The sequence below is a fragment of the Epinephelus moara genome, chromosome 16 (genome assembly GCF_006386435.1).
Source record: "Epinephelus moara isolate mb chromosome 16, YSFRI_EMoa_1.0, whole genome shotgun sequence".
Lineage (NCBI taxonomy): Eukaryota > Metazoa > Chordata > Actinopteri > Perciformes > Serranidae > Epinephelus > Epinephelus moara.
In genome coordinates, this window is record NC_065521.1 from 26,830,961 (window position 1) to 26,858,228 (window position 27,268).

Genomic DNA, 27,268 nt, shown 5'->3' on the forward strand with positions numbered 1-27,268 from the left:
TGTGACGCACATTTTAGCTGACGAAATGTTAAACATTTTTTTGAGTTGGTGTATAAGCCACACATTTTTACAGCTGAAGAATGTAAGAATCACTTGAGGCCTACAACAGAGGGTTTTCATTCTATAGCAGTTTCTGTCAAAGCCAAAGGGAGCCACTGGAGAGGGGCTAAAGAGCCACAGGTTGCCTACCCTTGTCCTAAGCCACACTAGAAAGCAAATAACATTGGGCCCCTCACATATGACTCCATTCTCCAAGATATACAGTATTAACGTTACTTGATCCACTGTAGAAATATGATCACATTTTAATTTTTAATTCATTAAATGCTGCACACATTATCTAAACAACCTCCATTGCAAGCAGGCTCGCAAATCTTTATTTTCCCCCAAAATAATTACTTTAGAAAATGGTTGTTGTGTCTTTAATTCAGTCAAATGCACATATACTTTATGGTTTTATCCATCCTCATCCTCCTCGACTTGAGTGCAGCCTTCGACACCATCTCCCACTCCATCCTCCTCGACAGACTGGCATCCATTGGAATATCCAACACACCCCCTCGACTGGTTTAAATCATATCTCACTGGCCGCACCCAGTTCATTCAGTTAAAATCCTTCACGTCCCAGCCATCTCCCCTCTCCTCCGGTGTTCCCCATGGCTCTGTCCTCGGTCCCCTCCTCTTCAATATCTATCTCCTCTGCCTTGGCCATATTTTTCGAAAACACAATATACAGTTTCACTGCTATGCGGATGACACCCACCAAACCCACCTCCATCCTCCCGCCCACCTCCCTCTGTGTCTGTTTACAGGACATCAAATCCTGGTTCTCCGTCAACTTCCTCAGACTGAATAGTGATAAAACAGAGGTTCTACTCATTGGTTCTACGTCCACCCTCACAAAAGCTAGCAGTTTCTCCATCTCTATAGACAACACCACTGTTTCCCCCTCCTCTCAGGTTAAGAGTCTGGGTGTCATCCTGGACAGTACTCTATCATTCCAAACCCACATCAATAACGTCACCTGGACTGTATATTTCCATCTTCGCAATATCAACCGACTTCGTCCCTCCCTCACACCCAGCTGGTCCACTCCCTTGTCACCTCTTGCCTGGATTATTGCAACGCCCTTCTCACTGGTCTCCCCCTCAAATCTATCCATAAACTTCAACTGGTCCAAAATGCTGCCGCCTGGATCATCACCAGAACACCATCCATCCAGCACATCCTGTCCTCCATCAACTCCACTGGCTTCCCATACAATCCCTGTCCTCCATCAACTCCACTGGCTTCCCATACAATCAGCCTCATTGTCCCTCCAGCCCGCCTGACCACCATGGGGTCCAGAGCCTTCAGCCGCTCTGCCCCCCACCTCTGGATCTCCCTCCCACCTGATATCCAAAATATTCAATCCCTGGACACTTTCAAATACAACCTCAAAACATATCTTTTTGAACAAGCCTATCACTGCTAAATGTCATTGCCTGCTGCTAACTTCTTAATGTTTTATTATTGCTGCTGTGTTGTTTTTATTTATTTATTCTCTATATACAGTGACCTTGAGTGTCTTGAAAGGCGCTGATAAATAAAATGTATTATTATTATTATTATTATTATTATTATTATTATTATCATCATATTTTCATGATTGGATATTATAAATCAGATCTCAGTAGTTACAGAACTTAAAATGTTTTTCATAGCCTGTAACATGTTAACATAATAACTGATGGATGCCTTTACAGTATTTTAGTTTAGTAAAAAAAATAACCCAAAATATAATGTGTGTAGTAAATTTAGTTACATGCTAGACAGTAGCCTTTGTACAGTAAAAGCTGAATATCATCATATCACCATTATAAAAGCATGTTACAGCAGCATAACTAAACTGTATAAAGGCTGTATGTAGCCTATAGTTTTGAAAGAGAACAGTAAAATGAACGCTGCCATGTCTCCCTATCCCATCTCCTCCTCCACCAGGAGTCTGGTGTCATGGGAGGAGTTTACGCTGGAACCCACAAAACTTTTGCGTGTGCGCGTGTTCCGTCGCCACGCCTCTGTGCGTTTTCCTCCGCGCGTTGATTTCATACCAAACTCATACTTGGCATTCCGCCTTTTTCTGTCAAACACGATTATTTTTACCGAGAAACTACTCGCGATACACAAAGCAAAACTGCTCTAGAAGCCCCGGTGTGCGGAGAGGAGTGTGTGCCTGTAGCAGAGGGGCAGCAGAGCCATTGTAAGGTGAGTGCGCTCTCAGATACTTCTTTGTTGTGTGCTGCAACTTTCACGCTGCTGCTGCGGCAGCTGCTTCACTGCTTCGTGTGCGCTGGAAGTTTTGGGATATTTGACATATTTCGCATTTTCCCGCTGCCGCTTTGCTGAATCAGCCGCCTCTGTTTAGCAGGGAGGTCCTCTTTTATTTACCCAGCGTCCCGTGTTGTAATTGCCGCGACTTTTTAGGCGTCTCTCGTACTTAGTTTGGAGTTTGTTGAGGTATTATTAGCCCGCAAGCTAACCGACTAGCATGTCAGCTCGAGAGTGTTATCAGTGGCTTGTCTCGGATTTAGCCACTTAAATACAAAAAATAACTGGTCTCATTACACTTTAAAGTGTTTGTGTGGTGTTTTAACAGTTGTTAAGCTAAGTTACATGTTCGTTTTTGTCATACTTTGGATAAAAAACAGATTTTGCTAACTCACAGTTGGCTAAACGGCTTCCAACGGCTGAGTGTGATTTTGTTTTCCCCTCTAACGTTCATGCTAATTTAGCAGATGGGTTTAATTTATTGTTATTGGGAGAGTGTCACCAACATGTGAGGCCCTACAAGAAGTTTCTGTAAGTCTACAGCACGACTGTCCAGACTGAATTATACAGCTGGTGTAAGATGTGACCTTTAGGTTCATATAAAGTACTCAAAGTCTGATTGATTTGCTGCCTTAAACCCACAGAGGTCTGTAGTAGTGTGCTGAGGTGGCCATGTAAGTCTGAGATCTAGCTGGGTTAATGTCACTGAAGGCAGCCCGTAGTGTGCATGTGTCTTGTCAGTGTTTGCTGAGCTCATAGCTTTATTTAGCGCAATGCTCCCCACTGCACTAAACACATGACCTTTTGGCCACTGGGAGCTATATTGATACTGGCAGGGCTGCATATGCCTTCACTGCTGCTGGTAATGCTGCTGGTCCCAAACATTTGCATCACCACTTCTCTGGTAAATGACAAAGCTGTGGCTGTGGTGCCTGTGTTGCATGATTTCTCAAATCTCAGCCACATCACTCAGCAGTAATCTTGCACTCAGACTTGGCCACTTTATTAAGTACACAATATTAAGTGTAATGCAATCCAGTACAGCACTTATGCCACATATTACACCTGAATTAAGATAATGTTCATTCTTTAATAACTCACGTTACTAGTTTGGGTGGTAGTAGCTCAGTCCATAGGGACTTGGGTTGGGAACCTGGCTCAAGTCCCCGCCCGCACCAAATATGGAGTGTGGACTGGTAGCTGGAGAGGTGCCAGATCACCTCCTGGACACTGCCAAAGGGCCCCTGAGCAAGGCATTGCACCCCCAACTCCTCAGGGTGCCTGTCCATGGCCACTCTGACATCTCTCCATTTAATGCATGTATAGGTCCTGTTTGTGCATGTGTGTGTATTTGAAGAGTGAAAAAATGGATTTTTAAAGTATATCTTCTTCTTCTACTGATGTCGTAGTTAGTGTTTTAGTGGACTGCATCATAGAAATGTGTTTCCTCCTTCATGTTAATATATGGGGTGGGCAGAACGTTAGAAACACATAAATATAATGCAGTCAATTTCAACACCTGTCACACTCCAACCCTAGTAATAAACATATAATTAATATCTATTTGACAGTGTGGATCAGAACAATAATATTATAACTGTAAAGGCAGACTTTATGGCTAAGCTGTTGTATTGGATTGCATTGGATTTTACACGTGTACCTAAAAAAGTGGCCACTGAGTGTACTATGTACTGTCAATAATAGCTTTTGTTTCAAGGGTTGAGTTAACTGAAGTGATTTAATCAAAGTAAGATTTGACCTTACTTCCTCATTGTGATGGGTCCCACACACCTAACATCTGTATTTTTAAAAAAAAAATTGTTAACACTTTATTTTGATAGCCCTCCTGCAGATAGTTTATAGAGAATTTGTAACATTTCAGCAGCTTATTAGTTGAGATTCAATAATTCAAATGTTTTGCTTTATTCTGTAGCTGCTTGACAGATTATTTAAAGAGTATATGTGATAAATTCTCAGAGTAATTTAGTCGAACTTTAATGATTCACTTGCCTATGCTGCATAGGTTGAATGAATAATTCAAGTTAAACTAAATTATTCTGAAAATATGTAGATTTATTGATGAATTGTCACATGTACTAATGTATCTGACAAAGCAAAACAGTTGAATTGTTGAATCTCAGTTAATAAGCTGTTGAAATGTTGCAAATACTCTATAAACTATCTGTAGGTGGACTATCCAAATAAAGTTTTACCTTTAATTGTTTTGCTCTGATTTTTATTAATATCCTACAAGAAAAAAAAAATATTGAAGTGGGAACTTGTGCCTTCACCACAAACTGAGCTTACATTGTTATCAGGGTGACAAAACATTAAAATGACCATAAAGCATTATTATTAAAACAAAAACAATGCGGGTGTATTTAACTTTGTATGAACACATTTGTTTTTCAAATTTTTATACTTTGATTGAAAGCCATTCACAGACATAGAAATATATAGTATCCTACAGGAGCTGTTCCTAATGTTTTTATGTTGTGATCCCCCTGAATTGAACAACTGTATACCTATGACCCATCATCACAGATCACGGCCTCAGTGTAGATGTGAGCTTTGAGTAGTTAAATGTAATATATCCGTCTCATATTGTTAAATTTAAAGGCATTTATAGGCCGAGATAGGTGAAGGTATGCAGGATTTCACATGAAAAAAGACCCCTCACATTTACCCCTAGGTTGGGAACTTATGTTGCAGTGATGTTACTTATGTTTAGGGTCAGTTATATCCCAGAATGGTCTAACTCAAACAATTTAATAAAAAATCATTATCAGCAATTCTATTATAATTCTGGAAATTCATGAAGTATCAAGGTGATAAAACAATATTGTGCATATTAATATTTTGTCTCTTGAACCACAATCAGGGCATTAAGAGAACGTTCAGAGTTCAAATATGTATTTTAGGTTTTGGAGTGAACTGTCCCTTTAAGGTTAATCAGATCCGACTTCTCACACAGTAAAACGATCAAGTCCCCTTGAATATCACAATGTTCTTTCAGGCACTGCTCTTTCTTAACCATCTCACCAGGGCCTGTCTGATCGTTATGGCAACAGCACAGTCCCGCCAGCAGTGATTGAAGCTGGGCTGGCCCTGTGCAGAGTGTGTCCAATAAGCCCACCACAGCAGGGGAAGCTCTTGCGACCACACTGATCCTCTGCGGTTCCTCTGTGGCAGGGACCATGTTAGCCACACTCTGGAAAACATTACACACCAGGCAGCATTCATGTTGCATATGTGTGCCTGTGTTTGAGGAGACTTGGAGCATCCTCAACAATAACAACAGAATGTGTAATTTCCTCATGTGGCCTAAAGTTGCAGGCTTCTGGAAAGTTCATATGGCTCAAGTTCTGCCTTTAATGTAGTTTCTCCAGGACAGTCAGCTGAAGGAAAATACCTACCTGGTCTCGCCATCACTCACTGGTGTAACCTAGACCAACTGATGGGTCTTCATTGACCTTGGCCAGTGTCTTTGTAAATTTACAAGCTCTTAATGTTTTGCCATTTTGCTTGTCGGGTCTTTAACCCCGAATGCCAGGGCTATTAATACACCCGGTGCCCATGGAAGCTGTAAACAACTTCAGACGAACCTGATCTCACTCCTGGTGAAGTGTGGAGACATTTGAAGTCCAAGAAATCTGTCGCCATTCTCGGCAGCCGCAAAGTTAATCCCTGTCCCGTCTATCCATCACAATGTGTTTGATGTAAAGTGCAGGACCCCTTTGATTTTCTTGACTTGCCTGCCACTGGCCCCGGCTATAAAACTCACAGGTTTGATTTCATTATCATGTGGGATTCAGTTTTACACTCTTGTTTTATTAAAAGTGAGTTTGCAAGAACATTGTTGAGTGCTCTGCACCTCTTAAAGTCATAAAAGTGAGGCCCTCCTAAACATAATGCCCATGAAATTAAAAAAAAGTTGAGTTTGCATGGTTACATACTAGGACTATTGTCATGATCAATTAGTTTGCCAATTATTTTTCACTTAATTGTTTGCTTTAGGCTATAAAATATCTGAAAATAGTGAAAACTGCCCATTATAATTTCACAGAGCCTGCCTGAAGCGGCATCATCAAATTCCTTTGTTTTGACAATCCAATAAAGAGAGGTTTAATTATGGTAATTCATGAGAAAATAGCAGCAAATCTTAATATCTGAGAAGCTAGAAACAGAGTTTTGGGGAATTGTTGCTCGAAAAATGACCGAAACAATTTGGTTATCAAAATCTGAAACAGTTCATTTTTCAGTTTTCAGTTTTCATTTTAACCCTTTGAAACCTGGATCAACATCAGTTTTCTTGTGCTGCACTCAGACGCCTTTTACAAACATTTAAACCTTTTAAACTTGAGCAAAACGGTTGTATTTTGTTTCGAAATCTTGGGGAAAAAATGACAAGAAATTGGTAAAAGCTGAAAAGAAAATGACCTGAAAATCAGTTGTTAAAAATAGAAAAAGACAGAAAATTTCTCGTAATTTATTTAAAGAAAAATGGGGGAAAATGTCCTGAAAACCAGGATTACGGTAAACGAACGAATGGATTAATCTCCAGCAAACTATATTCATGATTATTATAATTATATATTTAAACGTATGTTATGGAATACATATGTGTATGTATTTTTCAATTTTTAGCTCTTTTTATTAGGTCATTTCCTTGTTTATTGTTGTCCTTTTACTTTACTGTTCTTAGTAATTTTCAGGTAGTTTTCTTGTGACTTTTTATTAATATTTTTTTGCCAGTTTTGGGTAGGGATTTCCCGATCACATTTTTTTTGCATCCGATCCGATAACAAGTCCTTTATTTTTAAACAGAGTCCAATACCGAGTCCGATCCGATACTTTGCAAAACATTAAGAATGAAAAAAAAGAGAGAATGCATCCAAGTTGTCCCATAAGGTTTATTATTTATTTAAATAGTATCCAAAAAGCTTATCGGTGGTTCAGCAGCACAAAATGTAAACAAATTCTAAATTGTAAACAAATTGTCCCTCCAGAGTTGTTGTAGGGATGTGGTAGGCGAGGTTCCGACGTTAGGTGTGGCTGTGTTGCTCGGAATAAAGAGAGAAGCGGTGGCCGCTGAACCTGTTGTCTCAACTCCTGTCCGTTTATTGCCCATTAGCTGCACTCAGTTAGGCAAACCCAGGACACTCGGTTATAATACATCGGAAGTGGAGGCAACAATGAACAACACAGATTTTTATTAGCGATTCCGATTTTGTAAAAAAATAACGTGATCAATGCCGATACTCGGATCGGGTATATCTGCTCAGATTTCAAAGGTTTAATGGATAAATAGTCCAGGATCTGTTTATTTTGTGTTTATACTTTAAATCAAACTCCATTTTCCCCACTTTGTTTATTGGATTTTCAAGTAGAACAACATTTACATTTAGCCTGTTTAGCTGTTACATTTAGACAGGACAGGCCTCTTGCATAGATTTAGAAGATGTATTAACCTGGAACTGCAGACCAGTGGAGTCCAGTTTGAGTTTGAAGAAGGGTGTCCATGTTGCAGAGAATATGTTTCTAGATCCTTTGAGAGTAAGTCTGATTTTTTTCCCCCAGTTTTAAACAAGTTAAAACTGCTTGAATCCAAAGAGAACGGGAAGGAGGTACAGGGGACTTCCATCGGAGCAAAATTAAACATCTCGCCAGCAGAGTGACAAAGGGGATTACATCTTTTTCTGTTTTAGTCCCCAAATAGTGCAGTAAGAGAATATGATTCAATGTTTATGCCAGTGATTTCTGAGATTGTGTTAAAAAACAAATCAAACTCCATTTTATGACTCTATCACATGTTTGGTTCAGTGCTGATGCTGCATTCAGTGCTGCCTTGGCATCCTCCCTTGCTCTGTGCTGCCTCTCCACTTCTTGCTCCAAAACAGCACATTTAATGTCCAGTCAGGAGTTTCAGTTTGAGAACTAACCAGATGTTTATGAACAAACTGCCCTCAGTTAAAGATAAAGGATTTTTTATGGATAACCAAAAATTTCATTTCTCATCAGCGTGTGCTGATAAGTTCCAGCTTTTTGGTGAGATGAAGATACAGAAAATCTCCGTAACCCCAAAAACTTCTTTAGTTTATTATTACTTATACACAGACTATACACTTTATGGTTTGTATATGTTGCTCTAATATGATTTAAAGCTGCACTGTGTTTTCAAAACATCCAGGAGACAGCTGCATTAATTTCTTTAAACCTTGCTGATTGCAATGCTTTGCCTTTTTGTCTAAATTCATCAGCTATGAAAACAAATACTACTCTCACATTTCTGTAGATATTTTGGTGTAATGCTTTTTTAATGTGGAAGAAAAGCCATGTTGAAACCTGGATTTAGGACAAGCACAGATATTAACGAACCAAGAAGCAAGATAGGATTGTAGAATACTGAAATAAGAGGCTATTTTTCTTTGTCGTTATAATACAAGGACTACCTGACAGCTGTAGCCTCGGCTTTCCTAGTATTGTGTATGTAGCCGTTGTGCACATGTAAAATTAGTCAGTGTGAAACAATAAAACATCAGGCAACCCATGGAGCTAATATGAGCTCAATTAGACAACTAGCTACCACTAAAATCTGCAGCAACACTTGTTATTTCAGCCTTAAAATCCACATTCACAGGCTAAATTTTTAGGCTGCTTTTGTCTACCTTTGTGTGACATCAAGGACCCATTGTTTTAAAAAATTAATTTTAAACTTGAGTATTAAATCTGCCACTGTTATCAGTGTAAACTGCATGCCATGCGAAAACAGAAAGTTTGACAGACGTAGCAACAGAGGATGTGAAATCCATAAAATGTCTTGTCCTGTGTGATCCAGGTGTGTTGTGGCCAGGAGCCGTCATCATTGCGTCGGAGTGGAGTTGCCGTGGCAGCCCTGACGGGGCGCAGGAGGATGGCGGCGATGGAGAGGGCCTGGGAGACGGGGCGGACCGCGGATTGGACGGCGACCCCGAGGGCGTGTGGAGTCCAGACATTGAGCAGAGCTTTCAGGAAGCTCTGGCCATCTACCCTCCCTGCGGCAGGAGGAAGATCATACTTTCAGATGAGGGGAAGATGTATGGTGAGGATCAGGAAACTTCTGTCCTAATGTAATGATTGTCGTCCAGCCATCCTGTCTACTTTTATGTATAGTGAATGCTGGCTGACTTTTATATGATGATATATATATCAACCATTGTAGCGGCGTCATTAGGGAATGATGCAATCCATCCTGGTACATATAGGCATGGCTGGCACAGCTCCACAAGCAGGAAAACCCAGTTTACTTGGTCAGTATAGCACACAGTGAGGAATTTATTGTATCAATAGACTATATATACCATCAACACTGATTGGACATCCACATAAAAGGTGGCAAATTTTCCCTATAAGATAAATGGCCAAAATTACCTGAAAGCACACACTACATCAGCCTTTACCTTTACAAAATGTCATAAAAAACAGGAAACATTATTCCTGGTATGGTTTGGTTCTCTGAGGTAGCGTGGAATAGGCCAGTAATGATTTAGTGTGAGCACTTTGGAGTCCAAGGGGTATTGATTGCTGTTATAAAGACCTCTAAGTTTGTGCACAGGTGATCTGACTGCAGTTATTTTGGAGAGAGCTGTGTAGCGTGAGGTCAAAGTGTATCCAGCACTGACAGGGTCAAAGGTTAGAGCAAGTTGACATCTCAGGTTAGGCTGAGGTTAGCACATAAAGAAGTTGCTTGATGCTGAAAGGTTATTTCATGTTGTTCTCTGGGACTCCATAACCAGTGTAGTTGCTCTGTTAGGATCTGCTCAGGATGCTGCCTAAGAGCAGGGCTTTGATGTGTTTTGACGGTTTCTTCCTACCTTATTGAAGGCCTTGGCTAGCGCCCAACATTCCTAGCATTTTTCTTTTTTCTTTTTTTTTTTCGGCTAAGGGTTAGCATTCCCGTCTGCAGCAGCCTGTGTCATGTATTCGTGAATGTGTAAGTGTGTGTTGTGAGGGGGGAAAAAGGAAATGTGATCCCATGCGACGGAAAGGGAAAGTTCTTTCAACGTTGTGGCATTTTCTCCTTTTGTGGAAGTGTGGGCTCACTGTGTTGACCACCCCCACTTCCTTCTGAATAAACAAGCGCAGTCCCACTGGTACACACTTTCACACATTGGAAAGCAATACTGACACTGAACATAATCCGCACGCTCAAAGTATTCCACTGGTCTCCTCTGTTTTCAAACCACCATCAAACTTTTCACTCACTGCATCTTAAAGGTTCTAAATGCAACATTCAATGCATTGACATAGCAGCAAACAACTATTTGCTGAAGTCACACACACTCTATGTGAGCTGTAATCAGAGCTTCATTGTTATTGTTGCGTTAAACAGTTGAATGGCGCATGCAGGTGAGCCCTTGTGTGTATGTATATGTGTGTGTGTGTGTATTCCACCGGCCTGTTAATCGCGGCTGCTCTGCACTGCGCTCATACCGTGGTTTCTGCTTATAACGCTGTCCAGACCCACAGCATCGTCACTGAAGTATAGTGCCCATCCTCCAGTTCCCCACAATGTTAACAATGCAAGGTCTGTCAGCACTGTTGACATTGTTAGCGCTGTTTGTGCTGTTAGCCCCGTCAGCTGCTAGGACTGGGCAATATAACGACTATGTACGATATATTGATATATTTTCAACACCGTTTAAATCGATATAGGGTCAAGTTGTGTTGCGTGAGCCGTAGCCTTATGTGCACCTCCCCAGAAATATAACTATGCCGCACAGCGACACAGACCTCCTGTCTAATTTTGTAAGCTGAAACCATTTCCCTCAGTGGAAACAAAGCCTTTATTTACTTTAATTTCACAAATGCGAAACAATAAAATGTGAAGACAATAAAGCCTCCACAAAAACAGCATTTTAAGTCTTGTGTGTGATTTATCCTGGCTTCATATGAGCAGAGGAAATCTGTGCTATTCACTAGGCTAATTTATAAAATGTATTGTTTGGAAAACGTGTTTAGTACAACAGTTTTGTCGGTGAACCTTGTGAGTTATAATAATACCGAATGTTGCTACCTTTGTTAAATGTTGCTGTTGTCCCTGGCTTCATATGAGTGGAGGAGAATCCACTAGCTGCTAGGCTAATTTGTACAATGTAAAATGCCATAGGCTTGTGCTAAAAACATTAGTATGTTGTATTTGGGGGGTAAATGTGTCCAGATAAAGTCAAGTGCTTTGTCTGTGAATGCTGCGAGTTAGTGAAGCGGATTTGTGCAATGTGTGTTTTGGGTGTGTTTTTATTCAACTGAACTTGACAGCACTTAACAGAAACTTCGCCGCCGACTAGTGTTTTGGAGCTGTAACTGTTGTGCAGCTGTATATTTTCAAACAGGGGAATAAAATCCCTGTCTTTGCCTTTTTTATTTTGATCACAGTCTGTTTAAAAAAACTTGTGACATGTGGCTTTGACCTGCAACTAAAAACATGTAGCCCATTCACTCGAAAATACTGAGATATATATCGCGTATTGCCAGTCAGCTTGTTAATACAGAGATATGAATTTTTGTCCATATCGCCCAGCCCTATTAGCTGCTAGCTGCTGGCTCAGTCACTTCTGTGTTGAAAACCATGTTCAGAAAACCATGAATCAAACTCTGAGTCATAGATTTGCTCCTAATGTCATAAACAGATCCTTTGATATAGTCCTGTGAGAATCTCTGAGTACCCATTTTTGTTTTAAAATTTTGCATAATGTGTTGTCATTTGTGAAATTACCTATAACTAAAAACAAAACAAAAAAGGTTTATTTTACAGATCATAAAATTAAAATACATTAAAAAACAGGGCAAAGAAAGAAAACTGCTTCATTTGTTCCATTATGATTTAATAGTTTGTCAGAATTTCAGTCTGTGTTTCACCATCCATATCCTACACAATGATCTCATTTCCTTAAATTAATACTATCCCACATCATAAAATCATCCAGTAAGTCAAGGCAAGTACAAACTGTAGCAATTTTTGAATTACTGTATACTATAAATGTATAACTTGTATATGCCCACTAGTAATGTCACTACTCTGTAGAAGACATTACAGAAATATTACTGCGTCCTAAGTAGGCAGATTGCCAGGGCGTCTTTTACAGATAAAAGAAAGTCTTTTTCAAACATGAAGTCAACTGGTAAACTTAGCATAGCATTCAAAGATCACAGATCATGCCTAAAAGTAGCTCAAGTGGATAAATGAATGATATCAGTCAGGCAATCAGAAATATTAAGTGCTCATTTAACTCAACACACATTCTGAAAATTGAATAACACAGTGCAGCTGTTAAAACCAGGAAAAGATGACAGTAAATCTGATATATACAAATGTTATAATGTGCAAAATCCCAGACTCTATCTGGTCTCATATCAGAATACCATGCGTGTATGTACTTCCTCCTGCTAAAAATGGGCCAGTTGTATTTGAGCTCCTGTCTCTGTGCTCTCAGTCGTATGTAACTACCATGATGTCACCCTGGAATACAGTGTCAAGCATGTACTCCTAAATTAGGTTGATCAGCAGATAGATCACTTGCACTCACAGGGGGACACAGATAAGTCAGAGGCTGCTTGTTTTATTGATGATATTTTAGCATCATGCCAATATTCTTCTTGATGTTGTGTCCACTGTTTTTAAATTACACAATATATTGAAGCCTGCAAATGAAGAAGTACTCTTACGAGAGCCAATTTGGGAGTAATTTGAGTGTGAAGAATAGAACACATTATCAAGCAACTTATTGATATTGATTTACTGCTAGTTGCTGCAACGAGTAACATTTGACATATTGTTAAAGGAATACTTAACCCACACAATTACCTTCTGTAAATCAGTTAGTAATGTGGTGTTATTTTGAATTCATGAAGAAAACTTTAATTTTTCTCACATTCTCCACAGAAAATGGTGAACATATTGATTGATTGGCAACTACGTTCAACAATGCCAAAACTATTTCAAACCATCCGTTTACAAACTCACACACAACTAGGGCTGCAACGATTAATCGACTAATCGATGACTAATCGACTATTAAAATAATCGGTAACTATTTTAGTAATCGACTAATCGGTTTGAGTCATTTTTCATAGAAAAGTACTATAAAAGTACCCCAAAATACTCTTATTGCAGCTTCTTATGTTGAAATATTGGCAGCTTTACACACTCTCCCATGACGGTGAACTAAAACCCTTTGGTGTGAGTACGAAACAAGACATTAGATGACATAATTTTGAGGTTTGGAAGAAACAGACCGACATTTTTCAACATTTTAACACATTTTTCGATAAAATGATTAGTCGACTAATCGAAGAAATAATCGACAGATTAATCGACAATGAAAATAATCGTTAGTTGCAGCCCTACACACATCCAAGTCTGATTTATCCAGTCTTTCACTCGATACTTCCTGAACACACACAAAATAATCAATATCTTTACCGTTATCTATACAGGCATGTGGGAAAAAGTTATCTTCATGAATTCATGGTAACAGCATGACTGATTGATAAACAGATGGTCATTTTGTAGGTCAAGTATTCCTTTAATTTCGTAAAACAAAATACATTGTACTGAATGATGTTTTACAGGAAAAAAAGAAAAAGATTAAGTAAAATATCTTATCTTAATATCTTAACTAACAATTAACAGGTTACATTTAACAACAATCCGGTTTATTTATAATATGTAAATATACAAATGGGGATTAAATAACTGGAGTGGTTGTAATGGATATGCACAAAAAATCCATTCTGAATTGTTTATATTTCTTTTGCTAAAATATTAATTATCGTGATCAATAACCTTGTGTACAATTCCTCCAAAGTGTGTCTCTCTCAAATTTAAGAGTGTAAACACACAGGCTCTGCTGAACAAAGCTCAAGGCTCACTAAATCATATCTGTTTTGGTATGTGGTTAAATTTGTTTGGAGAATTTTGATGGGACGTAGTCGAGTCAGAGACAGGCTCATTCAGATTATCAACTATAGATCTGCTGTTAGAGAGTCAGACCCCACTGGTCCAAAGGGAAATATGTTTGATACTTGCCAAACAGAATTTTGGCGGTCATTTCCTGCTGAAACAATGACCAAATAAATTCAAGTTTGTTTAGTTTTGGTGTCTGGCTCTCTTTATCTCTTTTATGACGAAAATCTCATTTGTAGCTTAAGCTAGGAAGTGAAAGGGTAAAAAAAAAGGGGGGGGGGGGGCAACGTGGCAGATGAGGGGAGAAACAGGGAGGTAATCATCATGAAGTTAAAGTTACTTGTGAAGAGTGTCGCCATGTTTCCAAACTGATCTTCCCATGCGCCCTCTGCTCTCATGTAAAGGTGTAAATTACACACACTATAACAAATGAGACATGAGTTGAGCTCTGATGAAAACGCATTTGGCCTTATGTGGAGTAGTGCTAGGCTGCAGGAAAGTGCATGTGCTCTGTTTTGGGAATTGGAGCAGACTGCTGCGTCTGAGTCAGACCCTTCTGTTGATTTTGGGGAATTCTGTGTTCTGGTAACTCCACAGAGCTGATGTGACTCAGCCTGATGTGACCTAAGTCCCTACAGCATCGCACCACTTCCCAGAAAAGAGGATGGTGATGTCGATGATGTTAGTGCGTGTGTGATTAAATGATTAAAGCTGCGGAATCAGTCTGCAAGGCTTCATTTGGTCACCTTTTATCTTCAGACTTTCTAATTCTGACATCTGCCACAGGGTGAATCGGGAGTTGCTCAGCAGTTACGATCAGAGACAGGCAGATCATCAGGTGTAGGCTGGAGCTGGGGGAGGCAGGGAAAGAAAGAGCTGACCATGCAGTCTGCAGTGACCACAATTTGGAAGTCTGTTTATGATGACCTCTCCTCGTCTCCCCTTCATTCCCGCCACTTGTCCATCTGCTTTGGAGCTCTGCCATTGGGCAAGGCCAATGCTGACTCTAAATTAACACATGCTGTCCTTAATGAGAATATCATACAGCCACAGAAATTCAAAGCGTGACAGTCCATGTAACTGCGTGAGAGCAAACGTCTTCTCACATGTCACGCTATAAGTGCCGTTGCATTAAGCTTGGCTACATTACCTCTGCCAAGGAGGTTATTTTTTGGTCTGGTTTGTTTGTTTGTCAGCAGGATTACAGAAAAACTACTGGCCCGATTTTCATGAAACTTGGTGTAAGGGTGTATAGCATGCGTGGATCTGAATCACAGGGCAGATACACATTATTTTTCACCTTCATTAAGATTGTGAGGCACTCTCTGACCCTCACTCTATATATTTAAAAGGGATAGAAAACGTTAACACATCTGCATCTTCTTTTGCTTTGTACCAAAGAATGATCAGTGAAAATTCTCAATGTCACTGTGACCTGTTGGCTTGTAAAACACGAAGGACTCTTGCTAGGAGTGCTGTGATTATAGGCCTACTTAAGAAGATTAACGTCATAAGATACAGAACAGAGACTGTGTGGTTTACTGTGCTGCAGTGGACTTGAGATCAAGTGTGAGAGGACTCATTCCCGTCATCATTGCCATTTAGGTTCATATTTGATTCAGTGACCAAATGAGAGTGGTTGCACCAGGGGTTGGAGTGGTGTGATTACAAAATTGCAGGCCTATTTTGTGAGTGTACCACAGAGAAACGGCATCGCACAAATCGGTCTTTGAACACTGATTGCAATTTTTAGACCATAATTTTAGGGCCATACATGCCTCAAGACATACAATGTAACTGAGTGGCTGGTAAAACTTTAGTGGCAGCCATGTTTTTTCTGTGGTGATTCTTTGGAAAACGTTGAACCACTATTTACTCCCTATATCAGCTAAAGTGAAGCAAACTTATTAAAATGGATCACCATTCACAGCAGGTTTTAACAGCAGCATCAATGTCTTACTGTCTGATATAGCAACATATATTGTATTGTGTATAACTAAGGTGTGTGTGTGTGTGTGTGTGTGTGTGTGTGTGTGTGTGTGTGTGTGTGTGTGTGTGTGTGTGTGTGTGCTCCGTTCTGATTTTATCTATTACTTTCTCAATTTTAGGTCGAAATGAGTTGATAGCTCGCTATATCAAGCTACGAACTGGGAAGACGCGCACACGCAAACAGGTATGTACAGAAGACAACAGTCATGCATTGTTGACAACAACATTTACATGTGTTTGTGGTAATAGAATTTGCAGTTTACATATATTTTTATGTGGGTTTTTTTTATTTTGTTTCAAATTACCCATGCAGCTTGTTAAAGGGACGGTTCATCCTGAAATCAAAAATATATATTTTCCCTCTTTATTGTAGTGCTATTTATTGATCTAGATTGTTTTGGTGTGAGTTGCATAGTGTTGAAGATACCAGTCTTGATTGAAACTAGATGGCACTCAGCTTGTGGTGCAAAAGGCGCCAAGAATTAGAATTGAAAATCTTAACAGCACTGTCTCTTTCCAGAAATCATGACCCGCTTACTCAAGAGAATTCGCAGACCTTGCTGTGAGCACTTTCATAGAGGAACTATTGTCTTATATTGAACTACACCCATCAAACCTATCACCGCACAGAAGGAAGCGTGCGTCTAGCACCACTGAGCTAAGTAACGTTTATCATCTCCATGAGCAGATGAACGCTGCATGGTGATACAATTGGTGGGTGTGGTTTGGTAGAAAGAAAGTAGTTCCTACATGAAACTGCTCACAACAAGGTCTGTGGATTATCATGAGTAACTGTGTCATGACTTCTGGAAAGAGATGTTGCTGTTGAGTTTTTGAATGTATTCTCTTGGCACTTTGAGCACCACAAGCTGAGTGTCATCTAGTTTTGTTAAATTTAAGAGAGGGCAGACATCTCTATGGCTGATATCTCCAACACTCTGCGACTCACTCCAAAACAATCAAGACTGATAATTAGCACTGCAGGTAAGAGGAACATACATATTTTTGATTTTTGGGGTGAACTATCCCTTTAAAGTGATTATTAATGGACTTATATCTATTTAAAATGCCAAAATCACCCTGTGAATGTGTGTTCTTTCATGGGGGTAACCCTGGCTCCATAGGTGTCTAGTCACATTCAGGTTCTGGCACGTAAGAGGGTACGAGAATACCAGACCAGCATCAAGGTTTGTGCCCACCGAATCAACTCTCCCTTCCCCTCTGTAGTCACATCCCTTCTTCTTTTCCTTTCCTTTTTCTTCCCATCCTCTGTCCTGCGCCCTGTCTTTCGTCAGGTCTCTAGTCACCTGCAAGTCTTGGCCAAGAGAAAGTCTCGTGAGATTCAGTCTAAGCTCAAGGTACACACGCTCACTGACTTTGCCATGCTAGCTGCTTCGCTCTGCATGTGGCCCAGATCCAACCTAACATTAAATCTAAGGCTAGATGTCTTTGTGAGAGCTAATGGCAGATTTACGCTTCTCTGCTGGGGTCTCAGTGTACGCACGAGTGGAGGCAATTTCTAAATGATAAAGCATGACATATCTATTTAGTGTTATGATGATGCCAGGACTCCTGTATAGGCATCTAAGGCAGAAGCACTGGAATGCTTTGATGGAGAATTATAAATCATGTTTCCAAATAGTTAGGTACATGATTTATAATACCATCCTTAGGGCACTGAGATAGTGTTAGTGGCTGTGGGAACGTGGTGTGGCAGGCTGTGGCTTTGCGTACTCATTATATATTTTCGAACATTGCTTTTTGCGTATATTTGTTGTCTAGCAGATTTATTTTAATGCTAGCGTGAGAAAGGGTTTTTTGTTTTAATGCATGGCAGTAATTTTGATCTGTTTACTTAGTTTAAGAAGCTTGTGGCTGTGGACGGATAATTACATTAGATTGAGTAGCCGGCTGGGTGGACCTAAGCATGTGCATGGCTGTAGTAATGTACATATAAATGCTTGCATACACACAGACATGCAGGGAGATTTTAATTTGCACATGTGACAAATTTCAGTTTCTTTTATATCATTTCTGATCTCCACGTTCTCACTCTGAGACATTTCCCTCAGTCCTTTTATGTCTTTTTTTTTTTTTCTTTTAAAGCAGTTTTTTTCTTGTGGTTTTACCATGCACTGTAATAAAGGCTCTTTGACATCATTTTGCACCGAAGGCATTTAACTTGCTGCACTCTAATTCACATTTTGGAGAACATGTTCAGATTTTGAGGCCAGCTTATTTCCTGGTACAATCGTCAGCACAGATTAGTATGATGTAGCTTGTCCTGTCAGTGTGAGATTCATTTTTGTAGCCTAGTGTGAGAGTGTTTGACATGTTAGGTTTGTAGTAATGTTAAACAGTTATATGTACTGAGGAAGGTGTTTTTCTGTATGGCCTAATAGTGAATCTGTGACCTGCTGTTATTCTGAATGTACTGAAGTTAATAATACCGTGTCTTCTTTGCCATAGGCCATGAACTTGGTAAGTTTTGGTTACACAACTACAATCTTCTGCTTCGAGGCTTTGTGCTTTGTGGTTGGCATCACATAACTTCTAGTCCACAATGCAGTTCTACTGGCAGACTCAAAAATCCTGCTCATTACTCTTTTGTTTTTAGTGGCTTTAGTCAAATGCTGGTGATGGCTCCAGTTAGCTCTCCTAGCCTGCTAGCTCGGTGCGCCTCCTGCTTTGGCATCCCCCTATATCTGCTTTGCACTCTGTCCTGTCTTCCCTCATAGTTACTGCATCATGCTGAAGTACTGTTAATACGTTGGCTGGCTCGCTGTCCTAACTGGCCTTGGAGGTTGGCTGACTTTGGAGCGTTAACCTAAATTGTGCAGGGTTTTTCATTACAGAGCGTTTATCATTATGTATTGCTTTTTCTTTCTCATTCAGGACCAGGTATCCAAAGACAAGGCACTGCAGACAGTAGCCAACCTCTCATCAGCTCAGATTGTGTCTGCTAGTGTAATGAAACCCCAGACTCCGTTCCCTCCGCCAGTCAGAGTGAGACACACACACACAGAGACAGACACACATCTGTTCTTTTCTACCTTCTGGGTAAAAGTCTGAGTAATATTATCTGCCCGTTTCCTTTCTTTCCCTTTTGTTTAGTTTTGGCCTGGCCCTGTGCCAGGACAGCCTGGACATTCTCAGGAGTAAGTATCTCTGTCAGATTAGTTGGTTTTGTTTGATTGAAATTGGACAAAGTCTTAAGCTTCAGCTGGTACAGTTGCTCATTTTTGGGCTCCTGCTCCTCCTCCTTGCAGCATCAAGCCCTTTGCACAGCCACCGTACACTACACTACCAGCCCCTGTCCCTGCTCCCATCAGTAAGTGTGAACACAAACTCACTGATTTGAGTGATTAGCATTAATTATTGGTGTGTTTATTGTGTTAACCTGGTTTAAATGTTTGGCAGGCTATGAGCCCGTGCCTCCCCCACGCCCTGCAGTTCCTGTATGGCAAGACAGAACCATCGCCTCAGCAAAACTACGGCTACTGGAGTACTCTGCTTTCATGGAGATCCAGAGAGACAGGGAGACGGTACAGACATCCACACATTTATACAATTTCTTTTTTGCCAAAACCAAGTCTTTCCTTTTTTTCTTATCACATCTCCTCCCTTTCCCACAGTATAAACACCTTTTTGTACTCATTGGCCCATCAAACCCGGGCTACAATGACCCCATATTGGAGTCCATAGATGTCAGGCAGATTTACGACAAGTTCTCTGAGAAGAAAGGAGGCCTGAAAGAGCTGTATGAAAAAGGGCCGCACAACGCATTCTTCCTCGTGAAGTTCTGGGTCAGTAAACAAAATTGGTGTTCTCACTGATTCATGTACAACTTTGACACCAACATGCAGTTTAGTTTTCACGTTACAGTTTTTGCATTAGATAGTTTAAGTTTGTTTTATGTCATGACAAGCCTGTTTATAATCTGAGGTTATACTTTGCTACACCACATGGGGGAAGCAAAGCTCATGTGATGCCTGAGCAGGGGTTTACATAGGAAATCACTGTACAGCAGTATTTCATTTAAAGGGAAACATTGGTATTTTTCATCCTGGACCCTATTGTCCCATGTTTTCGTGTCTAAGTGACTAATTGGAACAACAGTTGATGTAATTGGTTACTGAGCCAGAGCCACAGCGCTGCAGCTTTGGAACAGGCTGCAATGTAATTGTTGGGCAGGAGGTTAGTGTCAAAGTACATCCACTGGAAGTGCTTGTTTTTGCCACCAACAGCCACAGATTATTTTTGTAAGTGTCTGACACCCTTATGCAAAGGGCCCTACAAAGAAATGAAACCAGTCCTTCCAGGATTTTACAATATTGTGATTGCAACAAGGAACATAAATTCAGCCAGTCCCCGTGATTTCTGCATGACCTTACAACTTTGTAACTGCAACTTCACCGAAAATTTGACTATTTAAAATGGGTAAAATCTAATTTCACTGTAGAGCTGCGTGCAGCGCATTGATTCTCTCAGCCCCTCTTATCTCTCTTATTCTATGTTTATCATGAGAATACTGCTGCTGCAGGACCACAGCTCTGTGCCTGGAGTCAAACACACACAGTGACAGGGCTACCTGTTAGCATCACACAGCTAACGTAATCCAGTGGTTATTCTCAGGTTTAAAAACAGTCGAGCTGTTTTGTTGTCGGTCCCTATCGGATGTTAATTGCTTCTGCGGGGCTTCTGTGCAAGTTGCAAAATATGACAAGTAGTGATGAGATCATGTTGTGCTGTGTTAGCTCATGCTATCCAGGCAAAGAAAGCAAGAGGAGAAGCTCTCACTGGGACAGTCCTTCAACACTGCGTCAAACGGCATTACCAGCTGATCAGTAGCGATCAGCTGTTGCTGCCCTGCAACCATCACACATAGATTCTAATTCTGTGGTAAAAACACTGAATGCTCATAATAATACGCTCCAAATCTGAGGCAGCATCACGGCTATTTTTGCAATTTTCACTTGCCCCTGCCATTTCATTGCAAAGTGACACCTATAAACATTGTAATATCATAACATGCATTGCAGTGTTTTAGAAAAGCTGCCACAAAATCAGCCTGTGAAATTCTGGAGGGACTGTTTTTTTCTTTACCTTTTGCTTGATCTGGTCTGTTTGTTAGTGTGTGTGTGTGTGTGTGTGTGTGTGTAACCAAGTCTTGCTCAAGGAGGAGTCTTGTTCTAAAGTCTAATGAGTTGAGTTGTGTGCAGGAAGACACTTACAAACAAAATAGATCATTCAAGCATCAGGGTCTGGGTTAAAATATAAAAGTTTCCCGTCAAAGGTGCGCTGTGAAGTCTTTTTGTGAACAAACAAGCTATGTTTACATTCAGTGTTACTCACCAAAATGTATTGTTTGTACCCTAACATGTTGGAATGTATTTCCTTCCTAATAAGACATGGTTATATCCGTCTTTGGTACTGACTTCCTCTGTTTGTCTTTCTCCTTTGACACTCACTTTGTCCCTCTTTCTGTGCTCATGTCAGGCGGACCTGAGCAGCGACATCGAGGAGGGATCCGGTGTGTTCTATGGTGTGAGCAGCCAATACAGTGGAACAGAAAACATCACCATCAGTGTCTCAACAAAGGTCTGCTCCTTTGGCAAACAGGTGGTGGAGAAGGTTGAGGTGAGAAGATGAAACTTTTTTTTTAATGTGCAGAATAGATCTTATATCCAACCATAATAGCATGTTGTTTAACTGTGTATGTGTGGATTCCTCCCATTCAGACAGAATATGCACACATGGAAGGAGGAAAGTATGTGTTTCGCATCCATCGTTCTCCCATGTGTGAATATATGATCAACTTCATTCACAAGCTCAAACACTTGCCAGAGAAGTACATGATGAACAGTGTACTGGAGAACTTCACCATCCTACAGGTGTGTGTGTGTGTGTGTGTGTGTGTGTGTGTGTGTGTGTGTTCGTGTGTGCACCTATGGTATTCCTCCATCTGTATCTCTGAACTGGTGTTTGACTATTATTCAGTCCTGACCTCTGCAACCTCTTCTCCCTCTTTCTCCTGCCAGGTGGTGTCCAACAGAGAAACTCAGGAGACTCTGCTGTGCATCGCCTTTGTGTTTGAAGTGTCCACGAGTGAACACGGAGCACAGTACCACGTTTATCGACTAGTTAACGACTAGCAGCACTTTGTGTGCGTGCAGAGACTCTCCACAGACTTTTTGATACATACAGCATAAATACTATTTCCAGCTCAAACACACAGAATCTCCACTCCTCTACTCTAAACACACTTTTTTTTAACAGACCAACAGTCACACTGTAGTCACACCTGTTGCTGTTCTTTCCTCTTCTTTACTGTGAGTGCATTTCCGTCGCTACAAACAATACACACACGTCTCAACAACTTACAATGACCTAAACACTGAGGTGAATTTCATTTTTATAGAATTTGACCAAAACGATAATGATCAGTAAGTGTTGTGATGTTATCAGTGTGTTATCCAGTCACATAAATGTGTCACCTAGTGAAACTGATCTCTCAATGACTGCGTTTACATGCACAAAATATTCAGATTTTTGCCTTATTCATAAAAAGACAATATTCCGACTAAGCTGTTTACATGGTTAATGAAAATCAATATTCCTGTATACATGCAGCAGTGCATACTCGGATTAATGTGCCCTAACATGACATCTGTCACGTCAAAATTGCACTTCCATTTGGCTTCTTTGCGTCAAAATAGAACTTTTTTTAAAAAAAAAATAAAAAAAATTTGACAGTGCAAACAGCCTCCCTTAATTTTATGCTTCAAACACGTTCTTGAGAAGTTAGATGTCGTAATATTTTTGCAACACCTTCCTTCTGACCAGAAATGAGGGCTTTTCTTCCATGACAGTGCACAGAGCTGACAGTAAACCGGTAAGAGGCCGTGTGTCACAGACTGTGGTGAAAACCTCAAGTTTTCCAATGTCCAAAGAATGCTCGTCAAACCTGAATAATACCGGCATATCCCACATGTCTTAATCGGAAAATTCCACATTCAGAATAAGGCCTCATTCAGAATATCTAAATGGAATATGTCACATACATGACCTGTAATAAATTCAATGTGCATGCAAACGTAGTCAGTGTCAGGCTCAAAATATCACGGTTCATTATAGGCATTAGGTTTTTCTTTTTAATGAGAAACTTAAATCACTGACATATGATAAAACATACAAAAGAAACCAGCAAACTCCATTTAATCAAGTTTAATATGTGATATTGTTCAATCATTCACATAATATACAATAGCGATGTAACTGTGGTGCACTACAAACGAATACTGTCATTTCCAGGGAGTTTTCCGAGCATATGCATTCACGTCATGGGTGTGACTGATGTGAGACGAGTTTGAATATAGGTTGGCAATCAAATCATTTAATCAGTGTTAATGTAACTTTTACCACAATGACTATCTCTTCTCTGTAAGGTAGGAAAGGAGTGAATGTGTAATGGTGTATCCTCTGTCACTGCTCAGTGTGGAGAATCATGATCTCCAGGTGGTTCAGTCTGAACTGTAAGGATCCTACGACAGAAAGTATGAGTGAGCCTCTTCCCAGAATTCAATGCACTACATGTAGAGACCTATATTTATATTTGAAAACACATTGTCAAAGTGTAAAGAGAGCCATCCTCGCTGTGTAAAGGTTTGCAGAGGAAGGGAAGATGTTTCGATCAAATGTCAAGGAGGTGATTTGACGTTTGGCCCACGTGTCTTTGGAAACAGTTTCAGATTCAGTTCACACTTTAGTGTCAGCAGCATTTTGAATGAAAGAATGATCTTTTACTGTTCATTTACACAATCCTGTTTTTACTCTGACTGTGTGGGCTCGCTGCAGTATTTCTACCTCCACGTGAGTTGGGATAAGAATGTGCTTTGGTTCATAAAGCCTTAACCTGAGGAGCACTGATGTATAGGACACTACACTTGTAATGGTACTGTTTATAAGCCAAAACAAGGTAAATAGACCCGTTTTTGTAAAGATGAACTATCTTCTTTTTGTATTTTACCAGCACAGCTAGAAGTGTTACTCTAAGCATCAGAAATGATGGGTGTTTTGGTTGTGTCTTTCGATGTATGTTAAATGACGTATGGTACAGACCACACTAAGGTCACCCACAGAGCACTGGGGTAGATTTTTGTCTGATAACACTAACAAAGTATCCAGCTTACACTTGCTTTTTTTTTTCTTTTGTTCTGTGTAATGTGTTGGTTTCTGGTACATGTTGCTACCAGCAATTTTTTTTTTTATAGTAAATGTTATTTGACTCTATTACGCCCTCTCCTGGCAGGATTATCTTTAACCAGACTGAAGGCAACTGATTTGGAAGTCGGAGCCGACTGGTTCAGTTTTTAATTAACCATATTCACTTAATGGTCAGCAAAAAAATGTATTCTTTTATTTTTTACCATCAGTGTACTCTGGTTGGCTGTGCCTCATCACTCCTTTGGTCGAGTCTGCTCAGTGAATAAAATCTGTGCCTTTATGCTGTACCAATAAAATCACATGGTGTTTGCAGAATTATGTAGCGTTTAGAGTCTTCGTACTAACACTTTGATGCATGGGAAAGGAAGTCCTCCTTAAAGTAATACCCCAAATGACCATTTGTATATAAATTACTCACACAATTATTTGGTGAAGAAACTTAGTTTTTCTTACATACCTATGGTGAACATAGAATCCAAGAAGAAAATTCTACATTAAGTGAAGTTAAATGGGTCACAAAAATTATAATTTTACCTTGCTGAACATGGGAGTTGCTGTTTTACCACAGCCACTGAAGCCCCATTTCCACCGAGCAGTTCAGTACATTTTTTCTTCCGTTTCCACTGTGAAAAGTTGTGGATGGTATCAATGGAACCGTTCCGTACCATCCCCATTTTTGGTCCCCCCCTCTGTTGGGGTACCTAGCACACAGATCTGGTACTAAAAGGTGGAGCTGTGAACACTGCAGTCTGTTGATTGGTCAGTAGCCGACGGTCACTCTGCTCAGGGCTGAGTTGTGGCTGGTTTTGAGGCTCATGTAACCACTGTTCATACCGTGGAGAGTTTTATACATTAGTAAACTGTAACTATAAAATCAAAGGGTGTGATTTGTCAACCCATAGTATGTTCAGTTTATACTCCTTGATCCACTTCCAATAGCAGTAATTTTCTATGTCTATTGTGAATTTTTAAGAACAACTTTGCTAACACAACATACCTGTTCAGTCCAGCTCTTTATAGGCATTATTGTGCACTTGACACTGAAATGAGAGCCTATCTAAATCTGCTTTCATTTTGATGCTAAGCTTTCAGGTTCTTTTACCAGTGACTGGTGATTTCTTCTACTCTTATTGTTGCACAGAGGTAGAGATGCACCAATCCAGCTTTTTCGGTTTCAATCCCGATGCTGTGGCTTTGAGTATCAACCAGTACCTGATTCCGATCCGATACCATGGTTGACCTAAAAAGCTATATACCTTTACATGTAGAACAGAAAAGACTAGAGGCATCAGGCATTGATGACTACACAGTTCTTTCCTAAGATAAGATGAAACAGATGACGTAGCTCGCGTCGCAATAGATTTAAAGGGAAAGGATCGCCTCAGGTATAGGTTGCATTTTCCGATACCCGATCTATCTATTTTGACGATATCGGGGCCGATATTCGATCCAGATATCGGCTCGGTGCATCCCTACTCAGAGGTGTCTTCTCATTTTGCCCTTTCAGTTGTCAGTCTGGTAGAACTGTTGTGCAGCATTCTGTTCTCCGTGTTCAAAACATTACTTTAAGCAAACCCTGCACACAAAATAGCATTTATAAAGAGGACTTTCTACAATCTAAAAGCATGATGGACCAATTAGCAATCAGCCATCTGACTGCACCCATCAAGCTTTTGTTGCAGGCAAGTCCAAACTTTTGAATGAAGTGGACGTATTCCTGTATCTAAGGTATTTACCCACTCTCAGAATTCAGACTGGCGTGGTCAGCTTCTTTAATGTTATAGCAACATAGATGGGTTTAATCTCTTATGTCATCTCAAATCAATTATTCTCACACCCCATACACTCAAAAGATTCACACACATTGGTTGTAATTCTCATTCAGCCTGCTAGATGGTGCTGTCACCTCAATTTTACTCACTATCAAGGTCTCTCCATACATAATCAGTGTGAGTCTCCATGTGTGTGAGTGACAAGGAAAGAGTCTCCTTCTCACAGTTACAAAATCTCATTGGTGTTTTGTTTAGACAACACCCATGTGTTGGCACAGATCTTGGTGTGTACTCAAATAAACAAAGCTATTAACTAGGATTAAGATTCCTAAACGTTTAAGGAAAAAAAAACAGATTTATGTGCGAATATAAATTATTCACACATAAATTATGCATGCTTTTACACAATGTGCACCACTGAGGGGAAAAAGATGAAAAATTAAGGGACGTTCAAATGAAACTGCTACAAACTATGGCTGCACAATGCTGCTTCTCGGGACAAAGGTTGACATTTATCAGCAAAGCTTCTGCTATCTCATCAGTCCAGCTCACATCAGATGTATCTCCAGACTTCAATACTCAGTCACATACTTCCTCCTTCTTAAGCCTCCTGCAGTGGCATCTACCTATACACTGTACTGTTCAGTGTCTACCACTGTAAATCAACTTTTTCAGGATCAAAATTATGGTAACACTTTACAATAAGGTACACAAAATTAGAGTAGTTACTGAGGAACTAATGAGTAGTTACTGAGGAACTACGGTACACAAAATTAGAGTAGTACTGAGGAACAAATGAGGAACTAATGAGGAACTAATGAGTAGTTACTGAGGAACAAATGAGGAACTAATGAGTAGTTACTGAGGAACTACGGTACACAAAATTAGAGTAGTTAATGAGGAACAAATGAGGAACTAATGAGGAACTAATGAGTAGTTACTGAGGAACAAATGAGGAACTAATGAGTAGTTACTGAGGAACTACGGTACACAAAATTAGAGTAGTTACTGAGGAACTACGGTACACAAA

The 27,268-nt window shown here is 40.1% G+C and overlaps 1 protein-coding gene across 1 annotated transcript; it reads left to right on the forward strand.

Annotated features, from left to right (window-relative positions):
• Positions 1 to 2,033: 2,033 nt before the first annotated feature.
• tead3a (TEA domain family member 3 a) lies at positions 2,034 to 24,784 on the forward strand. Its single transcript, XM_050066094.1, has 12 exons — positions 2,034 to 2,244; positions 9,146 to 9,388; positions 16,360 to 16,424; positions 17,365 to 17,427; positions 19,136 to 19,246; positions 19,355 to 19,398; positions 19,510 to 19,571; positions 19,661 to 19,785; positions 19,876 to 20,046; positions 21,740 to 21,880; positions 21,982 to 22,134; positions 22,282 to 24,784. The coding sequence occupies exons 2-12, from the start codon at positions 9,382 to 9,384 to the stop codon at positions 22,393 to 22,395; spliced, it is 1,056 nt and encodes a 351-aa protein (XP_049922051.1). The 5' UTR covers positions 2,034 to 2,244; positions 9,146 to 9,381; the 3' UTR covers positions 22,396 to 24,784.
• The last annotated feature ends 2,484 nt before the right edge of the window (positions 24,785 to 27,268 follow it).